At 58.1% G+C, this 18,923-nt stretch overlaps 2 protein-coding genes across 2 annotated transcripts; one reads left to right on the top strand and one right to left on the bottom strand.

The window, feature by feature from the left end:
* The first annotated feature begins 294 nt into the window (after positions 1-294).
* On the top strand, positions 295-6,095 carry LOC124079253 (actin nucleation-promoting factor WASL-like). Its single transcript, XM_058572657.1, has 4 exons — positions 295-497; positions 2,809-2,889; positions 3,410-3,618; positions 5,898-6,095. The coding sequence occupies exons 1-4, from the start codon at positions 310-312 to the stop codon at positions 5,981-5,983; spliced, it is 564 nt and encodes a 187-aa protein (XP_058428640.1). The 5' UTR covers positions 295-309; the 3' UTR covers positions 5,984-6,095.
* A 46-nt stretch (positions 6,096-6,141) lies between these two features.
* On the bottom strand, positions 6,142-18,923 carry Agtrap (angiotensin II receptor associated protein). The gene is made up of 5 exons (XM_046424693.2): positions 18,811-18,923; positions 13,113-13,147; positions 11,537-11,642; positions 10,296-10,488; positions 6,142-9,095 (listed from the first exon to the last, which is right to left on the bottom strand). The coding sequence occupies exons 1-5, from the start codon at positions 18,835-18,837 to the stop codon at positions 8,980-8,982; spliced, it is 477 nt and encodes a 158-aa protein (XP_046280649.1). The 5' UTR covers positions 18,838-18,923; the 3' UTR covers positions 6,142-8,979.

An 18,923-nucleotide genomic window follows, 5' to 3' on the forward strand; every position in this document is an offset into this window, starting at 1 on the left:
TGATCTCAGCCACCTGCCCCCAGGTTCCCCGTCCTTTCCCTGTCTTTCCAGCTCACTCCCTCCAGCGTCCCAAGCCCAACAGTCCTTCCTGTCACGAGACCCAACCCTCTGACCCAACCGCCCTGGCCCTCAGACATTCCCTCATCCCTTTGACATCTCTCCCTCCTTCACAGCTAATGATCAAGCATGTGATCCCCCCAGCCCCTCCCTCCTACTGTCCCAGTCTTTTGGCAGAATTAAGAGGCTGGGTAAAGGCGGCCACCTGTGCCCTGGGCTGCACCTGAGCAGGTGAAAGTGGACAAAGCCCTGATGGCCTTGCTCAGAGTCCTGTCCTCTGGCCTCCAGCCTCCAGACCCTGCTGGAGGATCAGACTCCAGTCCTCTCCCTCCAGGACCTGCTCCTCACTCCTCCTTGTCCCCTGCACCTCCTGCAACGACCAGCACGACCGCCACACCTTGCACTCATGGTGTCTTCCCACCACCTCCAGGGGCCTTGCTGTGAGTCGGGAAAAGCACCCGGGGCAACCATAGGCCCCTGGCAGACTCAGCCCAGCAGCTGGGGGGGCTGGGGGGGAATTATATGCTTGATCACTAACTGTGAAGGCTGCAATGTCAGCCCCTACTGCTCAGAAGTCCCCTCCCCGCCCTCTAGCACTGCCCCCTGCCTTACTGAATCATTTCACATGTAGGTGGTTAACTTCTATATTAAAAAAAAAACAAAAACAAAAAAACACTAAAATAGTGCAAGGTCCTGGGTTCAATCCTCAGCACCAAAGAAACAAGTCCAAATAAATAAATAAAACACACACACACACACACACACACACACGAGCGCGCACACACCCACAGGTCCTGGGCCATCTATCTCCTCACCTGGCCATCACACACACCCACACCCCAGTCCGCCCTGCCCACCATGTTGACCTCACTTCCATCTGGCCTGCCCCGGCTCCCGGCCAAGCTGCGCTCCTCCAGGTGAACACCAAGACCTCAGCTCTCAGCCCTTGGGGTTTGGAGGCCTCGGGGGCACAGGGCAGGTGGTCCTTTCTGGAGGCCTCCCTGAGCTGAGCCCAGGATGCCTCCTCTCTGGTCCCCTTCCCCCTCCCTGCAGGCTCTTCCCAGGCTCCTCTGCTGATGCCTCCTTGGTGGCAAGGCCAGGGCTGAGCCCTACCCTGTGGTCTCAGCCTCAGGGTATGCATGGCCTCGCCTAGCCCCAGACCTGTCCACTGGCCAGCAGGCCAACCAGTGAGACCCACACCTCCTCCACACCTCTGCCAGATGTTTAATGGCCATCTCCTCATCAGGAGGTTCAAATCCCAATTCCTGCATACCTCCAAACAAGCTCTCTCCCAGAGCCACCTGGCTTCCCCCGCTCTCTCACGCCCTCAGTCATCCAATTCAGTCCACCTTCCACAAGTATCCAAAACATGAGCCTGGGCATGGCCTCCACCTGCACCTCCCTGGGTAAGCCTCCACCACCTTCTGCCTCCCAACTGGGCCTCCTGCCTCTACTCTGTGCCCTCCCTTGACATCTAACTCCCCACACAGCAGCCTGAGTGATGCTGAAACACTCAGATCAGATCTACCCTGCCTCAACTCAGACATCCCGTGGCGCCTAGCCCTCTCCATGCACTGCCAAGGCCTTCCAGGCCCTGTGGCAGGAGCTGGCACACTGTGACCAGGGCATGACTTGTATTACACATAACAAAGCCATATCCATCTGCTTATGGACGGTCAGCTTTGAGGCTGTAATGATGGAGTTGAACAGTCACCACAGACACCTTCAGGCCAACAAAGCCTTAAAACATTTACTCTCTTAGCTGGCTGCAGCAGTGCACACCTGTAATCCCAGCAGCTAGGAGGCTGAGGCAGGAGGATTCCAAGTTCAAAGCCAGCCTCAGCAACTTAGTGAGGCCTTAAGCAACTCAGGGAGACCTTGTCTCAAAATATAATATAGAAAAGGGCAGGGGCTGTGGCTCAGTGGTTAAGCGCCCTTGGGTTCAATCCCTGGAACCAAAAACCCCAAACAAAATATTTACTGACTGACATTCAGGAGGTGTGCTGGCCTCTGCTGGCTGACTCTGTTACCTTCCTGACCTCAGCCCTGCTCCTCTCCGCCTCGCTCACTCTGCTCCAAACTCATCGGTTTGGCTGTTTCGCCAACATGCCATGCATGCTCCCAGCACAGGGCCTTTGCATTGGTGGTTCCCTCTTTCTGGAACTCTCTTTCCCTCATGCTTTCAAGTCCTTCTCAAAAGTCCAGCAAGCCTTTCCTCCACGGCTCTCTCCCCAACTGCATCACCCTATCGGCTCCTACTCTCTTTACCTGGCATTATCTTCCTCCATGGCAGGTGCCACCACCCACAGTACTGAAGGAATCACTGTTTCTTCCTTTAGTGCACGGAGCCACATGAGAATGGACCACTGTCTTGTCCCCTGCTGTACTGGCAGGACTAATGAGAGCAGGGCGCCCAGAGTAGGGCTTATAAACGTGCCTTCAATGACTGAACCACCTAAGCACTGCACAGCCTTCAGCAGGCCCTGAAGCCCTAAGACTTAGGTTCCGGGTTTTAGAAATGACCATACTTGGCAGGCCTACCTGTCCAGCGCCAGGCTACAGCTAACTGGTCAGCCGCTGCAGAGGGGCCAAACCAGGGCTGACTTCTAACCAGGTCCGCCCCTCCCCCGCCGCCTGCCAAAGTTGACTGGAGACAGCTCAGTCCACGGGATCCCCTCCTACCCGCCCGGCCTGGGTCCATCTACCATCTCTGCTCCCCTCACCGCGTTGCCCCATCCCTCTCCACTCCAGGACACTCAGAGCCTCCTCTTCCCACCAAGAGACAGGAGGCGGTTTCCTGCCCTCACGTGCCGCTAACGACCAAGACAGGTGGTGCGCGAACTCCGTGAGCAAGCCCGCGGGCCCCGCCCGCCACACCCCACCGAGCCACCCCCACCGAGACACACCCCCACCTAGCCACCCCCACCGAGACACCCCCTCCGAGACACACTCACCGAGACACACCCCCACTTAGCCACCCCCCACCTAGCCACCCCCACCGAGACACACCCCCACCTAGCCACCCCCCACAGAGCCACCCCCACCGAGCCACACCCCCACTTAGCCACCCCCACCGAGCCGCTCACTCCCCCACCGAGCCACCGCCACCGAGCCACACCCCACGGTGCCACACCCCACGGAGCCACACCCTCACCGAAGGCCTTTTTTTATAAAAGATACCCGCCCCAGGCCCCACCCACAAGGCCCCGCCCACAGCACCTCGGGAGCCACACCCCCAGCCCTTTTTTTTACATTTTAATAAAGGTACCCGCCCCAGGCCCCACCCACAAGGCCCCGCCCACAGCACCTCGGGAGCCACACCCCCAGCCCTTTTTATTACATTTTATAAAAGGTACCCGCCCCAGGCCCCGCCGCAGGTCCGCGCTCGCGTGGGCCCGGGTTCACTGGGGCACGGCTTCTGCGCAGTGTCTGCACCAGGGGGTACCGGCCCAGGCCCTGTGCGTACCATTGCGAGGCACCTGACCCGGAACAACCTTCTTGCTTCCTGCGTGAGTTCCCTCCAAAACGGACTGGAATCCACCCTGTCCCACCTCCTCTGCGGTGAGTGTGGCGCAGTCACTTGCCTCCAGCTTCCAAACCTTCCTCCTGCATTTTCCACCTTCCAAGCCTTTGCCCACGCTGTTGCCCACTGCACTGTGCCAGGCCTTTCTTCCCTCCGTGCAGATTGGATGCTCTCTCCTTTAAAACACCCGCGGGGAGAGGAAAGAACACCGGGATCCGAGTCTTAAGACTTGTGCTCCAGAGTATTGGGCTGCTGGGTGACTTTAGGCAAGTCCTTAACCTCTCTGAACTGAAGGCTCCTCCTCTGTGAAAGGGTGGTGGTAATGCCTACCTCACCAGCCTTCTTGGTATCATCTGGGAGTCAGTGTTCAACAAATAAGTGCCAAAGAACCTTTATACTCTAAGGCAAGTTTTGAAGGAAGGATAATTACTGCTTTCTTCTTTTAAACTTATTTTTCATTTTTTTCCAGCACTGGGGATTGAAACCAGGGGATTGCACAAGCTTTGAGTCAGATCTCTCTTCCTAAACCTGGTGGGTGGGACCTTTTGTTCCTTAGATTTTTGTCCCTCTTTTACTTCCACCGGTGCTTTTTGTCTGATGTTACTTTAGCCACACCAGCTCTATCTTGATCTTTATTTGCTTGGTATAACTTTTCATACTTGTGGCCATCCTGGCTTCATATATTGTAGATGTGTCAGTTGTAAACACAATATATCTGGAATTGTTTTAAAAATCTGAGCTGACATTACTGTGTTTTAAGCAGAAAGTTTAATTCATATACAAATGTATGATTATGACTTATTAATTTATTTGGTGCTGGGGTTGAACCTAAGGGATGCTTTACCACTGAGTCACATCTCCAGCCCTTTTTATTATTTTAAGCCAGGGCCTAAGTTGCTGAGGTTGACCTTGAACTTGCAACCGCCTACCTCAGCCTCCTGAGTCACTAGGATCACAGGCACGCACCACCCAGGGCAGATTCGACTCTTTTATTTTATTGTGCTTGCCAGTGGTCAAATTTCTTTTTTTTTTTTTTTGGCATTTTTAAGAAGTGATCAAGGTTTTCTTTTTTTCTTCTGTTTCCCCCCCACTACCATTACTGGGCTTGGAAACTGAGTTGAGAGAAAACCTGAATAAACTCTCTAGATGTCACCTGCTCTAAGTTACTTGCTTTGAGTTGACTGCAGATGTGTGGGTCAGGATGGTGACAGTTGATCCCCTCTAGCTGCTTTACCTGTTCTTGATTAACCTCGAGTCACTTTCCCCATGCTTCAGCCCATGAAGATCCCCCGCCCCAGCCTTGGGCAGCCAGAGTGAGATCCCGTCCCCATCTCCACATGCTTGGCTGCCTCCCGACTCTGCTTTTCCATAAAACTCCTGGCTTCAGGGATTGGCATCCTCCGTGGCGGGCAAAGTGAGCCTGGTTTGGCAACAACTGCACCTCCCCCAACCCTGCACCCCACAGCTCCTCCAAAGCCTTCCTCAGGCCCCTTCATCACTGTGTTGGCGTTCGAGCAGGGAAGGAACCGTGTCCTTATGAACAGCGTCCCATGCCGATGGCTGCAAATGGGGGTTTTGTTTTCATTCTCTTTGGAGGTTTTTGGCTCCCTGAATCTTGAGCTTTGCCCTCTCCCCTTTGAAAACGTTCTGTCGTTCTCTCTGAACGCTGCTCCCCTCCCTCAACTCCTCAGGAACCAGCACCGCGTCTCTGTGTCTCTCCCTCCAGCCAGTTTCTTGACCTCTCTTTCATTCATTCCGTCTCTGGGTGGAGTCCTCACATCTTTCAGGCCCCCGATTCTCTCCTCAGGTGTCGTCTATTCTATGAAGGAACCTAGCCATTGAGTTTCTGATTTCGATCGTTTTCCATTTTTAAAGTTCTGTTCCCTTCTTTTAAAATTCCACCGGCTTCCCAAGCTCCATATCACCACCGTCCAGCTCTGGGAGCAAGGCTCCTCTTTCTGGACCTGTCCCCAGTTTCCATGTTGTGGGCCGGGGAGCCACAGGTTCCCTGGCAGCAAGGAGGGTGCTGTCATATTGGCTCTTTTACATTCTGGATAATAGGTATTCTTCTGAAGAAAGTTTGAAATAAAACAGATTTAAAAGAAATTTAAATTATTTTTTAGGTGATAAACTTTATATGTGGTGCTGAGACTCAAACCCAGTGCCTCCCACGTGCTGGGCAAATGCTCCACCACTGAGCCACAACCCCAGCCCTATAAAACATTTTTTAAGTCACTGATCTCAGAGCTCTAAGCTCTCCTCAAGCTCAAACCTGTGATTCTGAGTTTTGATTTGGATGTTTTATGACAACCCATAGATTCTGCAGAGTCTCTGGACTACGGCTGTGCCCACACCACCAAGCACCTGGAGACCTGGACCTCAGAGCTCTGCATTGGCCAGTGAGGATAACCTCTGTTTTGCTTCCTGAAAATATCCCTGTCTTCTGAAAGCTTGTAGAAAACACTCAATAAATGTTTGTAAACTCATAATAAATGAATAGATGTTTGGATAAGCAGACAGACTGGTCACCCCCTTCCTCACTCTGAATAATTGCATGGTCATACAGGCAATGAGATGGACATTTATTAAACATTTATACACCACTTTCAAGCCTCCCTAATCCCTGAGTTATGCATTTTTTTCTATCAGGAAACTAAGGCACAGTGAGGTTCAGAGACTGTCATCTCTTATGTAGCTGGTCCCAGGGTTCATTTGGGATTTAAATCAAGGCTACAAGCTCTAGAGCCAGTTTGGAGACAGGCTGCGAGAGCTGGGACTTCTGAGCCATTCTGGAGACTCTGGAGACAGGCCGGTGGTGAGGCCTGTCCAACAGGGACAGGCAGGGACCTGCTCGGAAGCAGTTTCTCTGGCTTCATCCTGTGGTCGGCTCTACTTTATGAAAACAAGATGATGTCCAAACCGGACAAGTGACTTCAGCTCTCCAGGAGTGCATGTCACCTCTGTGTTGCTGTGACCGACCAAAGTGCTTGGTGGGAGCAACCCAGAGGAGGAAGTCTGTTTTGTGCCCAGGGTCTAGGTCCTTGGTTGGCTGACTCCACTGCTCTGGGCCCAAGGTGAGGCAGAACATCCGGGTCGGGGGAAGGGATGGCAGAGAGAAGCTGCTCAGCTCACCGCAGCTGGGAAGCAGAGGGAGGGGGAGGAGCCAGGGGCAAGACATATCCCCAAGGCATGCCCCAGTGACCCGGCCTGCAGGTACCTCGCAGTGTGCATCCTAACCATTCCTCCATCGCAGGGGTCAAGCTACAGCTCTCATGACCTAACCACCTCGCCCTGACCGTGCCTGCAGCGCAAGCGCTTTCAGGAGACCTCTTAGAGCCAGAAGACCAGCCAGAGGCGAGAGGTGACCAGAGGCTAGAGGAGTTTCCTTCCTGTGGCTGATGCTGCTAGAATGGCGGACACGGGCTGGGGTTGTGGTTCACGAGACAGCCCAGCCTCGTAGGCAGAAAGACCTGGGTTCCACCCCAGCACCTGAACAAACAAAAATTCCAGAGTTGCCCCCACCCCCAGGGCTGCCCTTGGCATGACTGAGAGAGCCCAGCTCCTGGCCCTTACCTCGGCTGGCTTCTGGGGAACCCCTCCTGAGACAGCAGGCCTCCTCGGGCCCTTCCCCCAGAGAGTGGGTCAAACTTGGGGGATGGGGACAAGGAACTGTGGTCTGTCATGTACTGTCCCCTCTGCTGCGCACAGGCTCTGCATGGGCTGCTCCTGCTGCCCAGCCAGGCCGTGCCTCCCTCTCATTCCCATGAAAGCCTGACCCACTCCTGTCAGAGAGCATGGACACTGCAGGCCTTCCTGGTCCAGGGACCCACGAGAGAAGAGGAAAGGACTGGCCTCTGAGTCCCATTCCTCTCGGCCACAGCGCCCTCCCCCAGGCCACTGCAGTCATGAAGCTGACATGTGTCTTCTAGCTCATCTTTTTACCCCTTTCTGCGTGCACACCCAAGAGCGAAACGGGCGTGCCGTGGTGTTTCAGGGGTACACCAGCGCTCTCCTGTTGCACCCGCCTTCTGCAGTCTGTTCACATCTGGGAGCAGCGGTGGCACGTGGTCAGGTTCGTTCACTGTAACTGCCAAGTGGTGTCCCAGGCGGTGAGTGGACTGTGGCCGATCCGCTGTCTCCTGACGCGCTCTTTCCAGGCTTTCATAGCCGTGGCCACCCATTGTCCCCGGGCCCCAAGCAGCCTCCCCCATCTGCCCAGAGGGCTCCTCCTTTCAGGGCTCCTGCCTCAGCCTGGATCCTCCTGATGACTCTAAGCATGCCTTCCCTGGAGAGCAGGCACCAGGGCCCCACTGTGGGCCCAAGCCCTTGCCGGGTAGAGCTGCGCCCCTCCAGAAGCCCAGGAACCTGGGCCCAGGGGACAGAAGAGCAAGCTCTTAATGGCCTCAAGTGAGGTGAGCCCTGGCCCTGGGACCCAAGGAGCTCTTGGACATGAGTTAGTCTGTGGCCAGGACACAGGGGCTGCAGGACAAGGCCACACCTTGCCTCCAGACCCAACAGTACCACTGGCTCAGGGAGCAGCTCACTGTGGACAGCGTGCTGTCACGCAGGCGTCCTGCCTGGGCCGCTCACTTTACCTGAACATCACAGTTGGCTCTGGACAGGCAAGATCAGCCCTTCCTGGGAGACACTGAAGGTACTATGGCAGAGGAGGGTTCGAGCCAACGCCAGGTCCCCTGATCCAGGTCCTGTGCACTGCCCAGCGCCTTCTCAGCTGTGGCCTTGGCCGGGCCGAGCCAAGCCGGGCTCTACCGGGTGTCCAAGGAGAAACCGCCCAGCACAGCCAGGAGATTAAGAGTGGCACAAGATGCAGCCTGGCCACGGACGTCCTCAGATCTCCATGCCTTGCTCTGCAGGCTGTGGTGGCTGCTGGGCGCTGCAGACACCTCCTGCCTCTAGGCCCGAGGCCCCGCATCAAGTGACCTGAGCACAGGACCTCAGTGCCACGCTGGATGAGGTCCGGAGCTGGGAGCGACCTGAAGTGCTCAGCATTCTGCAGAAGGATGACACAGACTTGGGGAGGCCTGGGGAGGTGGCCATCACTGGTCCTGAGAGGCCTGACCCAGCCACACCCAGGAGTGACGTGCCCCAGGGTCTCCGTGGCACAGTGGGAGGCAGAGAAAGCCAGGGTTCCAGCCTAGGGACGAGGGAGACTTGAGGGGAGGGGAGGCCTTGGAGGTTAGGACAGGTGTGTTCATGGGCTGGAAGCCACGGGGGCTCCTGGCCTCTCAGGGCACTTGATTCCAGCAGCCCCTGGGACAGGGACCAGGAGACACATTCCATGTGAGGCCCAAGGAAGGGAGTCCAAGGAAGGGAGGTTGGGGACCAGGATGTCCCGGGCACCAGGAAGGTGCTGCAGCAGGGCTGGCACGGGGGCTGCTTCAGTACCCTCGGGTGGCTTGACCTCTGCCCTCTGGGACTGCAAAGGGGTCCGCAGGTGGCTCTGGGGAGTCAATTGTCTGATAGGCACTATGTTCCTGAGAATGTCCAAGGAAATCTGGGGGCGGGGGGTGGTGGCAGGAAAGAAAAAAACAAGAGTGAGAAACTGGGAGACGTTCTGTTGATCCCAAACCAAGATCCATCCCCCGTCCAAGGCCAGGGCTGGGCATCCTGATGCCAGGGAGAGTGGACAGTGGCAGCACCTATAAGCCTCTAGCATGCCCCGGAGCAGGTGTGTTCACGGCCTCACTTTGCCGAGGAAGCAGTCAAAGACTTGCCTGAAGTCATTCAGCTCTACATCCCCGACGCTGGGCCCTGGGGCCAGCGCTCCGTCTCCAGGGCACACGCTTCCCAGAGCAGCACATGCTCAGGAATCTGAGGGACACCCAGCCTGGACCCATGGACTTCTTTCCAGTTCCTCTCCCAGGCACAGGGACACCACATCCCCGTACCCCGGCGGCTCTGGAACTGGCGCTATTGCCGCACCCAGAAAACCAGAGCTGGAGGCACCAGGCAGGGCAGCAGCCTCCGAGAGCCCCGCACGCCTCACTCCCACCCCCTCTGCACGTCTGTCCTGGGCGTTCAAGCACGTCCTAAAGGCTGGGGGCCTTGGTCTCCTTGTCTATCTCCTGGGGCAGGGCTGGGCGGTGCTGAGGTCAGTGAGGACCATTCCTACACTTGCCCAGCGCTCCCCGGGCCACCTGCACCTCTTCCCAAAGCAAAGATGGAAGCCCCCGCCTCGCCTCCACCCAGAGTGCAAAAGGAGGTGTCAGAGGGAACAGGAAAATGGCTCAGCCCCCATGGAAGAGGGGGGGAAAGGGTTTCTGGGGGTGGGGCTGGGCAGGAGGCGAGATAGCTGCCCACAGGAAGTGACTGCCATTTGGCGCTGGCTTCCCCCAGGTCCCAGCAACCCTAGCTCTCCCCGGACACCTCGAACTATCCATCAGAGAGACCCGCATGTCAGGACAGCAGGGCTGCCGGGCACAGGGGAGGAGCTCTGGAAAGTGGCTCACACCTTGCCTTGCCCGTGCTCTGCACCAAGGGAAGGCCAGCCTGAGGCTGCTGCCCCCGACCCTGTGAAGCCCGACAGCGAGGAGACCACCCCAGACTGTGATGGCCGTGGCCCAGGAGCAGCGACCAGGGAAGTGCACACCCAGCCTGGTGGGGAGCCACACCACACTCCTGCCTGCGCTGGAGCCCCAGGCCCGTGGGCAAGGGCCACAGCAGGGGGAGTTGGGGCGGCTGGAGGCAGGCTCACCGTGGGACAGGAGGTTGCCCCCACGCTCCCGGTACATGTGGTAGACCAGGAAGCAGGAGAAGGGCTTGAGCAGCAGGCTGAGGATGGCCATGCCGGCGCTGAAGCGGCCTGTGTCCGAGGTGGCGACCAGTGGGTAGAAGACACTGATGTGGATGATGTCCAGTAAGATGGTGGCCATCAAGCCCCCCAGGAACTGCAAGACACACAGCCACAGGTTTGGGGGCACTGCCCGGCCCCCTCAGACACGCGGCTCCTCCTCTGCACACACCAGCCCAGAAGCCTGGCTCCTGCCCTCTGCTCCTCGGGCTTTGCTGTAGAGATGTCAGGCCAGCAGGCAGGACCTGGAGGGGAGCAGAGCCGCCCGCCTGCAGCCTGCAGGGCTTCGGAGAGGACACTGGGGAGGCGCCAGCAGTGCCACTCCACCTCCCCAGGCCGCGACGGGGTCAAAGACTTGGTCTAAACCTCCAAGTTGGAAGATCCCTTGGAGCTCCTGGACACATGGCCGCCACAAAGGAACCCTTCTCTACCACTGAGAGGCTGCGGCCCCGCGGGAAGAGCTGGGGGGAAAAAGCTGGGGCGGGGCTGGTGGGGGCTGGGTCAATTCTAACTTCAGTACAGAAGTGGAGCTCCCTCCTGGCCAGGTCTCCCAGCCACCTTCCCTCTCCCCACAAGGCTCCTGCGTGAGGCAATGCAAGGCGGCTTAGAAGTGCCGTGACTGGGTCAGGAGGCCCTCACCCAATCAGGGCGCTAACCCCTAGAGTGGTAACTGGAGGCCCTAGAGTGTGGCAGGAGGGGGTGGGCATTGGGGGCATGGCTCTGGGGTATTTATTTTGTCCCTGGTGAGTGGAGTCCCTCTGCTTCCCTCCACCACACCCTTCTCCATGTCCTGCCTCACCTCCAGCCCCAGAGATGGACTGAGGCCTCTGAAACCGGGAGCCCCCCAATACTTCTCCTCTGATTGTTCTTGTAGGTCTTTCGATCACAGTGATGAAGAAGCTGTCAGAGGTCAGCCCACCTGGGGGAGTGGCCCATCTGGGGCACTGCTGGGCCCCTCCCTGGGTCTGTCTTGGGAAAAGCAATACAGACATGGGCTCCCCAGGGCACCCAGCAGGGAGCTGGCCAGCTGGCAGGCAGGTGGACAGGCAGCCTGGAGGCTGAAAATGGGGGACCAAGGAAGAGAGAGAACCGGGGCAGGTGAGAGGCGGCAGAGCCTAAGCCCAGCCCACGCCCCTCCTGCTCACCATGCTTATGGCGTCCACGGAGTCCCGCTGAGCCACGGCCCACACGCCCAGGGCCAGGATGGTGAAGTTGGCCCAGGCATAGGAGCCCGAGAACCCGATGCAGCCCCTGTGGGAGAGACCTCTGTCCGTCAGGTGGCCACCGCCCTGCGGCTGCCCGCCCTTCCACAGTCACCTCCCCCTTGCTCCAGCGTCCCAGGCCTCCTCAGAGAACAGGCCCCAGTCTGCAAGGCCAGCTGGCTGCACTTCAAGCCTCAGCAAGTCACCTCACCCCTCCTGACTGGGCACGGCCTCCCCCCAGGGTCTCCATGCGGCCACTCCTGGCCCCGCAAACCACTCTCGAAAATGCAGTCGGCGTGTGAATCCGATGGTCACTCCTCTGCTAAAAACACCGTTTTCTCTCCCATTGAAATAAAATAGACCCTTCACCAGGGCCTGCGGGGTTGGGCGAGTGCCCCAGGGGATCTGGCCAGTACCGCCACCTTCACCTCCCTAGCCCAGCCCTGTGCAGCTCCCCGGACACTCAGCCCTGGTGATTTAGTCTCAGCTCAGATGTCAACTCCAAGACCCTGTCCCTTACTGCCCAGCGTTAAGTATGAGTTCCCTAATGCGACATCCGCTCTACCCTACAGTGCACTGCCACTGTCTGACAGGGTGTTTACTGGTTTGCTTGGTAATCCAATGGAAACCTGCTAACCCAGGGCCCTCCGTGGGACCCTGCACGGTTCTGCGCCTTCCACTCTGTCCTGGGGGAGGCATGGTTATTATCCTGGGCTCTCAGAGACTGACCACCCGAGGTCACTCCGCGGCTAAGAGGTGGGGCTGGGATGTGAGCAGCCTGCCTGCAGAGGCCCTGCTCGTCTCGCCTCCCTGGAGCCTCAGTCTGCTTCCCCGGGGCCTCCATGGCCAGCAAGCTGCGGTCGCTTCATAAATTTAAATGATGTTCACGGAGTGTCACATGCAGGAAACCTGTGCAGAGAAGCTGGGGCGCAGGCAGCTGGGCGCCATAAGCGGTTGACTAAATCATCTCGTCTCAGGGTGTCAGGAAAGCAGGTGCCCGGCTTCCGCCCAGGCTCGCCCGCTCAGAGGCTCCAGGAGAGTGACAGGGAAACCTGCACCTGAGCTGTTCTCGCTGTTTATGTCCCTCACAGCCGTCTGCACATGCACTGCACTTGGAAGTTTGCAAAATGCACACGTGAGCTCTAAGGTTTCCCGTCTTGGTTTGGCAGAGACACCCCAGGAAACTCCACAGACACAAAAGAGGTGACAGCAAGTGCCAAGTTGGCCCCATTGGAGCTTTGTGTCTCTGCAGGCCCTGGGGGTGCCCGAGGAGCTGTGTTCTCCCTCCCACTCCTGCGGGGCCCTGTCCTTACCCCACTGCACAGATGGAAAGCAGGCTCCGTGGGGAACTGCGGCTTGCCCTAAGTGGCCTGACCAAAAGACAGCAGACAGACCTGCCCAGGTTGACACGGACCTGGGGACACGCGGACACAGCCCCTAGGAGATGCAAGGGCACACACCCGCAGACACAGCACAGCGGGGAGCCCCTGCATGCAGGCAGACTCCCACAGTCACTCACCAGGTTGTCAGCAGCCAGTGGACCAGGAGAATCACCTGCAGCACAAGAAGGGCAGGGAGCGGGTCTGTGAATGGGGTGTGACCACCACAGGGGAAAGGAAGCTTCCGGAGCCGGAGAACAGGAGCCCCTGCCTGGTACCTACAAGGGCTGGTCATCATCTCAAAGGAACAGCAGCAGCCCGGGTGGAGGAGGGGCATGGTGGACACCCACACCCTCCTGCTTCTAAGGGAACGGGCTTTGGAATCATAAGAGCTTTCGGTGGAAATGGTGGGGATGGGGGGACACGGGGGGGGGGGCAATTTCTGGGGACATGGAGGGCAGAGGGGAAGGTCACCACTGTGATCGGGAGGAAGAGCAAGTGGGGAGGAGGCCTGAGGGCCTCTGGAAGGAGCCTGGATTTCAAGCCCAGGACAGTGAAGGGAGCCCTGGGGACACAAGGCAGGGAGACATCGTGGCATCACTTGTGACAAAGAAAAAAAAAATCCCTCTGGCTTTTTTTGGCTTGATGCGCAGCACCAAGGATTAAACCCAGGGTGCTCTACCACTGAACTACAGCCTGGCCCTTTCTAGTTATTCTTTTTGAGACAGGGGGTTGCTAAGTTGTCCAGGCTGGCCTTGAACTTGCAATCCTCCTGCCCTGGCCTCCCAAGTCACTGGGATTGCAGGCATGCACCCCTGCACCCAGAAATCCCACCCTTTCCTCTACTCCAGGTCATCCAAAAGGCCTTTCCTGGATGGTATGTGAGGAAAGGAGGGGCGGGTGTGATGGGAGGGTGGGGGCCGGCGGCCACAGTGTCCGCAGAGGGCGGCTCCCAGGCCGAGGGCCGAGTGGACAGCAAGCAGGATGGGCCAGGCCCCAGCTGCAGGGAGGGCGTGGCGGTGCTGAGATGGGGTGGGATGGCACAGGACTTTAGGAGGACAGAAGCCCCAGGTTGGGAGCGTCACTGGGGGCACAGGGTCAGGCTGGAGGGGAGGCTGACTGCTGGGGGCAGGGAGCAAGGGGAGGCGCTGCAGGGTCCCTCTTACTGCATACCTCACATGCCTCAGCTGGACAGCCTCGGAACACTACAGTTATCATTCCCACTTCACAGACGGAAAACTGGGCCCAGAGGCAAATTAAGCTGATCAAGATTCCTCAGATACTGAGGCCAAACCAGAATGAAAGTCAAATCTGGCTCCTACTGACCAGTGCTGCTGACCTCCACACTGGAGGCCCAGGCCTTCAGCCAAGAGGGGCTGTCTGGGCCTTTGAGAAATGTGGACGTCCTCTACCCGCAGAGGGCAGGGGGCGCAGATGACATCCAGAGCAGAGGCGTACCACAGAGGGGTGGCTCCAGGGGAATCGTCCCGTCCTCCACCTTCTTTATAACTGAGCACTTCCCTTCTAAGCACGTCTGGAGGGGAGCACCTTGAGCCCGACCATCCTTGAGGCTCTGTCATCCCCGTTTCACAGCTGAGAAAACTGAGGCTCAGAGTCACGCAGCGGCCAGTGCAGAACCAGCATCACACCGGGCCACAAGGCCTCTCCCCGCACCAAGTGGGAAACTGAGGCAGGGGAAGGCTAAGCTCCATGGGTTTCTCTTCCCAGGGGCTTAAGAAGAGTGACCACATGGTGCTGCGTTTCCCCAACATTTACCATTTTACTTGGCGTCACTGGTACCTGGTACCTGCTCTGTGTCTACCTGGGGTGGGAAGGAACGTGGACGTGGATGTCAGCCGAGGACCGACATCCAGCAGAGCACACTCCCTAATCAATAGTGGGCCCTCGGTGTGTGGGGTCCACTGAGACCCCTGCTCTGTGAGGAAAGAAACCTCCCTTGACCACAGTGCGGGGTGCCAGGGAGTGGGGTAGTCACAGGGGGCTTCTCCATGGAAGTGACCTTTAAGCCAAATGAAGGGAGTGACAGGCATGGCTAACCAGGGCAGAGGACAAAGGATGTGTGGACAGGGCAGCTCCTGCAAAGGCTGAGGAGGAGGGAGCATCGAGCTTTCTGAAAACTACATAAGTCCCTGCTGCCGAAGCCAGAGGAGGGCAGGGCAGGAGGCTGGGGGCAGGGAGGATTCCGATCCTTATCTTAAAGCTACCCATAGTCCCTTCAGTCCCATAGGAAACTGACCCAGAGGGAGGGACCCTGCCCAAGGCCACACGGCAGGCCTTATGGTTGGGCTTGAACTGTGAGAAGACACCAAGGGAGGGGACCCCAGTGGCAGCTCACTCCACACTCTCCTCCCAGACGACCACCTGGCCCTTCTCAGCCTGACTTCTGAGAATCGACCTCCGTGTCCACGTCTCTGGCTCCCACACCAGACTGCACACGGGGAGGTCTGGAAAAAGTCCTGAAGGGGACGCAGCACATGGCCTCACCCATGCTAAGCACACACCCTGCCTCGGAGTTCCGCCTGCAGCCGGCCAGCCCTGGCTTACTACGGAGCATGGCAACAGGACCAGAGGCCGAGGCAGGGGCAGCTGAAGGGCTGCAGGGGCCACAGGCAGGTCACTGAATGACCTGTGGGAGACTCTGCCTCCAGCTGAGGGCTGTGGGCAGGAGCGGCCAGCTAAAGCCAAGCCTCTGCAGTGGAGGAAGAAAACAGAACCCCAAAGCCTGCGGACCCTCAGAGGACACACGGCCCCCTGCACGGCATCGCTGTTGTTTCCTTAGTATGGAAGGAACTCAGCGCTGTCACTTCTCTTAAGCCCCCGAGAAGACAAGCCCATGGAGACAGCCTCTGCTGCCTCCGTTTCTTATTGTTGTGCTGGTAGGTCACCCCCCCCCGCCCCCGCCAGAGACCTAACACCCAGGACCGCTCCTGGGAACCCAGCCAAACCAGGCCTGCCCTTCCTGGCACCCTGCAGCAGGAGAGGCCTGTGACTCACTGTGGACATCGGCTGGCTCTAGGGAGGTTTCTGGTAACCAACGTGATCCCGAGGCTTCTGAGAAAGAAGCAGGAAACGTGGGAGGGTTCTGAGCTACATGGAACCAGGACGGGCCCCGAGGTCAGCAGGACCTTCCCTGCAGGACAGGGGAACGCAGGACCTGAGCCCTGGACTCTCACTGCAGTGCTCAGCCAGGGGGCTGTCCCCAGACAGAGGCCAACAGACCACGGCACTGGGGGTCACAGGCTGCTGGGGGGACAGGAGTCAGGGTGTGAGATGGAGGCAGCCCGTGTCTGGTAGGACCCATCTGTCCAACTGCCAGGGAAGCAGCCCTACCCACTTAATACCCACAGGTTCTTGTGCAGCCCAGTGTCCTGTGCAGCAGTGACAGGAGCGATTCCCACTACGGACCTGCACCTGCCTGCTAAGGTGCTCTGTGCCCCTATTGCCCAAACATCTGGCCCAGGTCATCCCAGGAACTAACCCTATGGGCAGAGCTGAGGTGTGAGAGATAGGTAAACTGCCCCAGAGGTAAAGCTCACACTCCTCAGAGCCCAGACGCACATCTCGGAATCAGCGCATCTGGCCTGCGTCAACCTAAGGCTCCCTCCTGGACCCAGGCTCCTCCCTGTTCACCCTGGAAGGCAGGAGCTGTTTTATCCTCTTACGTGAGGAAATGGATACTCGGGTCAAGAAACCCACTCAACTCATACAGCTAATAAGTGGCAAGGCCTGGCCTTGAATGTCTGTCTGTCCACAGGCCCGTGCCCAGCCAATGTGCTGCAATCTCAGGAAGAGCAAGGCAGGGTGGGTCAAGGAGGAGGTCTGACCCAGAGAAGGGAAGGCCAAGAAGAAACCAAGGAGCCAAGTGGGCCAAGACTCAAACCTCTACCACCAGCGGACCCGTGGGAGGAGGCAGGTGGGACTTCCCAGGGAGGCCTCAGATGAGCATGCCACTGGGAACACTGAATGTGTTCCTACCCTGAGGCTAAGGGACCCGTCAGGGCTGTCCTGAGGGAGGTGAGGCCATTGAGTGGCTGACTGCTGGGTTCCTGGAGTTCCATGTGTGGCCGTGATCCTGGTGGGGTGACTTCAGAGGCAATATGGCCTTGGAAAGTCGCCTGACCACCCAAAACTGCTGAGCCTACACCCAAGGAATGAAAGAGGGAGGGACTGAGGGGGCTCAGGCCCAGGGTACAGTCCCCAGCTACCGAGGGATTTCCTACTTAAGTGCCTAAGAGCTGCCCTCCATAGGCTGGCCAGATGTGGCAAACAAAACCACAGAACACCTAGCTAATCCTGAATTTCAGACCACGAATAATTTAGTCTGTCCCCAATACTGCCTAAGACGTACTCATAATAAAAACCTGTTGCTCTGAAACCCAAATTCAACTGGATGTCCTGTCTGTTACCTGGTAACCTGGCCCCTCAGGGTCCCCCCGCACTCACTTGTCTCGGTAGCAGCTGAGACCCCGGGAGACAGGTTCTTGTTGCCCAGTCAAGGGAAGGCCCTGCCAGCAGAGCTCACACCTGTGGATGCTCTTGGCCTGTCAGGCCCATAAAACTGACATAAGCAGTCAAGGCCAAAGTCAGCCTTGACTGAAGTGGTACCCAGGAAATGCCACAGCACTAGGGTCAAATCCTGACTCGGCCACTCAGTCCCTGGGGGACCCTGACACTTTACTTCCTTGATCTGAGTTGAAGTCCACTCCTTAATAAAAAGATGGCAACGTTTCTCAGAAGTGGACTGTGATGAAGGTTACAACCTGCCCTGCTGAAAGGTCTCACAAACTGGAGTGCCCTTCCCTCTCAGTTTCTCCCCAAGGAAACATTCCATTCCCTTGTTCCAGCCCTCTCTCCCCAGGCTGCTGGCTGGAAGCTCCAGGAAAGCTGGCTCAAGCAGCACTGCATGATTAAGAAGGGAAATCTGCCCAGGGCAAGTCCCCACTCAGACCACGTGTAATGCTTCAAATACAGATTACACTGCAGCTGTGTAGCCATCTCTCAGATTCCTTTAGTCCCAGACACCAACGGTGCTAAATGCTTTGTCACTCAAGCACTCAAGAGTAAGGGGCGGATAGAGTCTCGGAGGAAACTGCACCAAGACCCAAAATGGCCGGTTTAGTCCAAGGTCCACACCTTCCTGACCAAAGCTAAGTCGCCAGTCCCTCTGTTGCAAACGAAGTTCAGGCACCAGACGCTGGGGGTGGGCGGCGAGAAAAGGAACAGCGCCAGGCTCAGGAAATGAAGACACCCCAGGAGGCCCCGCAGCGTTGGCCCCAGGGCCCCGGGTTGGGGTTTTCTGCTTTTAAGTAACTTCTGCAGCTTGTGCTTCTTAATTATGCAATAAAGACGCTGCACTGGTAAACTCTGGAAAGCCCAAGGCTTGGGAACGTCGGATTTTCTTAATCTGACTTTGCACACAAAGGCGGCCACCAGGGCTGGACGGGGGCTCGGGAGAAACGTCTGCCCCCCCCCCCCCGGGCCGGAGGGGCGGTGTCTCTCGGCGGCCCCTCCCCCTGCTCCAGGGGCATTCTGGGCGCGAGAGCCGGCGCAGTCCTGGGTACCCGTCGCTGCCAGCCCAAGGATCAGGGGACGGCCCCCTCCCTCGCCGGCCGCCCCGCGCCCCCCGGGTCTTGCCTGCGGGCTCTTGCCGGCCCCTGCCTGCCGCGGCCCGCGCGCACCTCCTCCTCACTGGGGTCTGTGCGGTCCCCTGGTCCCTGCTACTCCTCCTTCCCCGGACTCGGTCCTCCCACCCTCCTTCAAAACCCAGGTGCCAGCACCCTCCCGCACAGGAGGCCCGCTCCGCCCCGCAGCGGCCACCTTCAAGTTCACGACCGGCAGCTCCATCCCGGCCCAGGCGGTGGGCACCGACGCGACGGCCGCGGGGGCTCCTGGGCTCCGAACTTGAAAAACTAACTTGCCCGGTCCCGCCC

The sequence above is a fragment of the Marmota monax genome, unplaced genomic scaffold, assembly GCF_021218885.2.
Source record: "Marmota monax isolate L192 unplaced genomic scaffold, Marmota_monax_Labrador192_F-V1.1 WCK01_AAM20220418_F8-fsc00080, whole genome shotgun sequence".
NCBI classification, from domain to species: Eukaryota; Metazoa; Chordata; class Mammalia; order Rodentia; family Sciuridae; genus Marmota; species Marmota monax.

Bases quoted from the DNA above. Each gene is read 5' to 3' on its own strand.
- Agtrap (XM_046424693.2), bottom strand. From the start codon at position 18,837: ATGGAGCTGCCGGTCGTGAACTTGAAG. The intron at 11,643-13,112 runs GTGAGTGACTGT...TCTCTCCCACAG, and splicing joins CACTGGCTGCTGACAACCTG to GGGCTGCATCGGGTTCTCGG. The intron at 9,096-10,295 runs GTGAGCCTGCCT...CCCCGCCCCCAG, and splicing joins GGGCAACCTCCTGTCCCACG to ATTTCCTTGGACATTCTCAG.
- LOC124079253 (XM_058572657.1), top strand. From the start codon at position 310: ATGGCCTTGCTCAGAGTCCTGTCCTCTGGCCTCCAGCCTCCAGACCCT. The intron at 498-2,808 runs GTGAGTCGGGAA...TCTCCACTCCAG, and splicing joins CCACCTCCAGGGGCCTTGCT to GACACTCAGAGCCTCCTCTT. The intron at 3,619-5,897 runs GTGAGTGTGGCG...GACAACCCATAG, and splicing joins CCTGTCCCACCTCCTCTGCG to ATTCTGCAGAGTCTCTGGAC.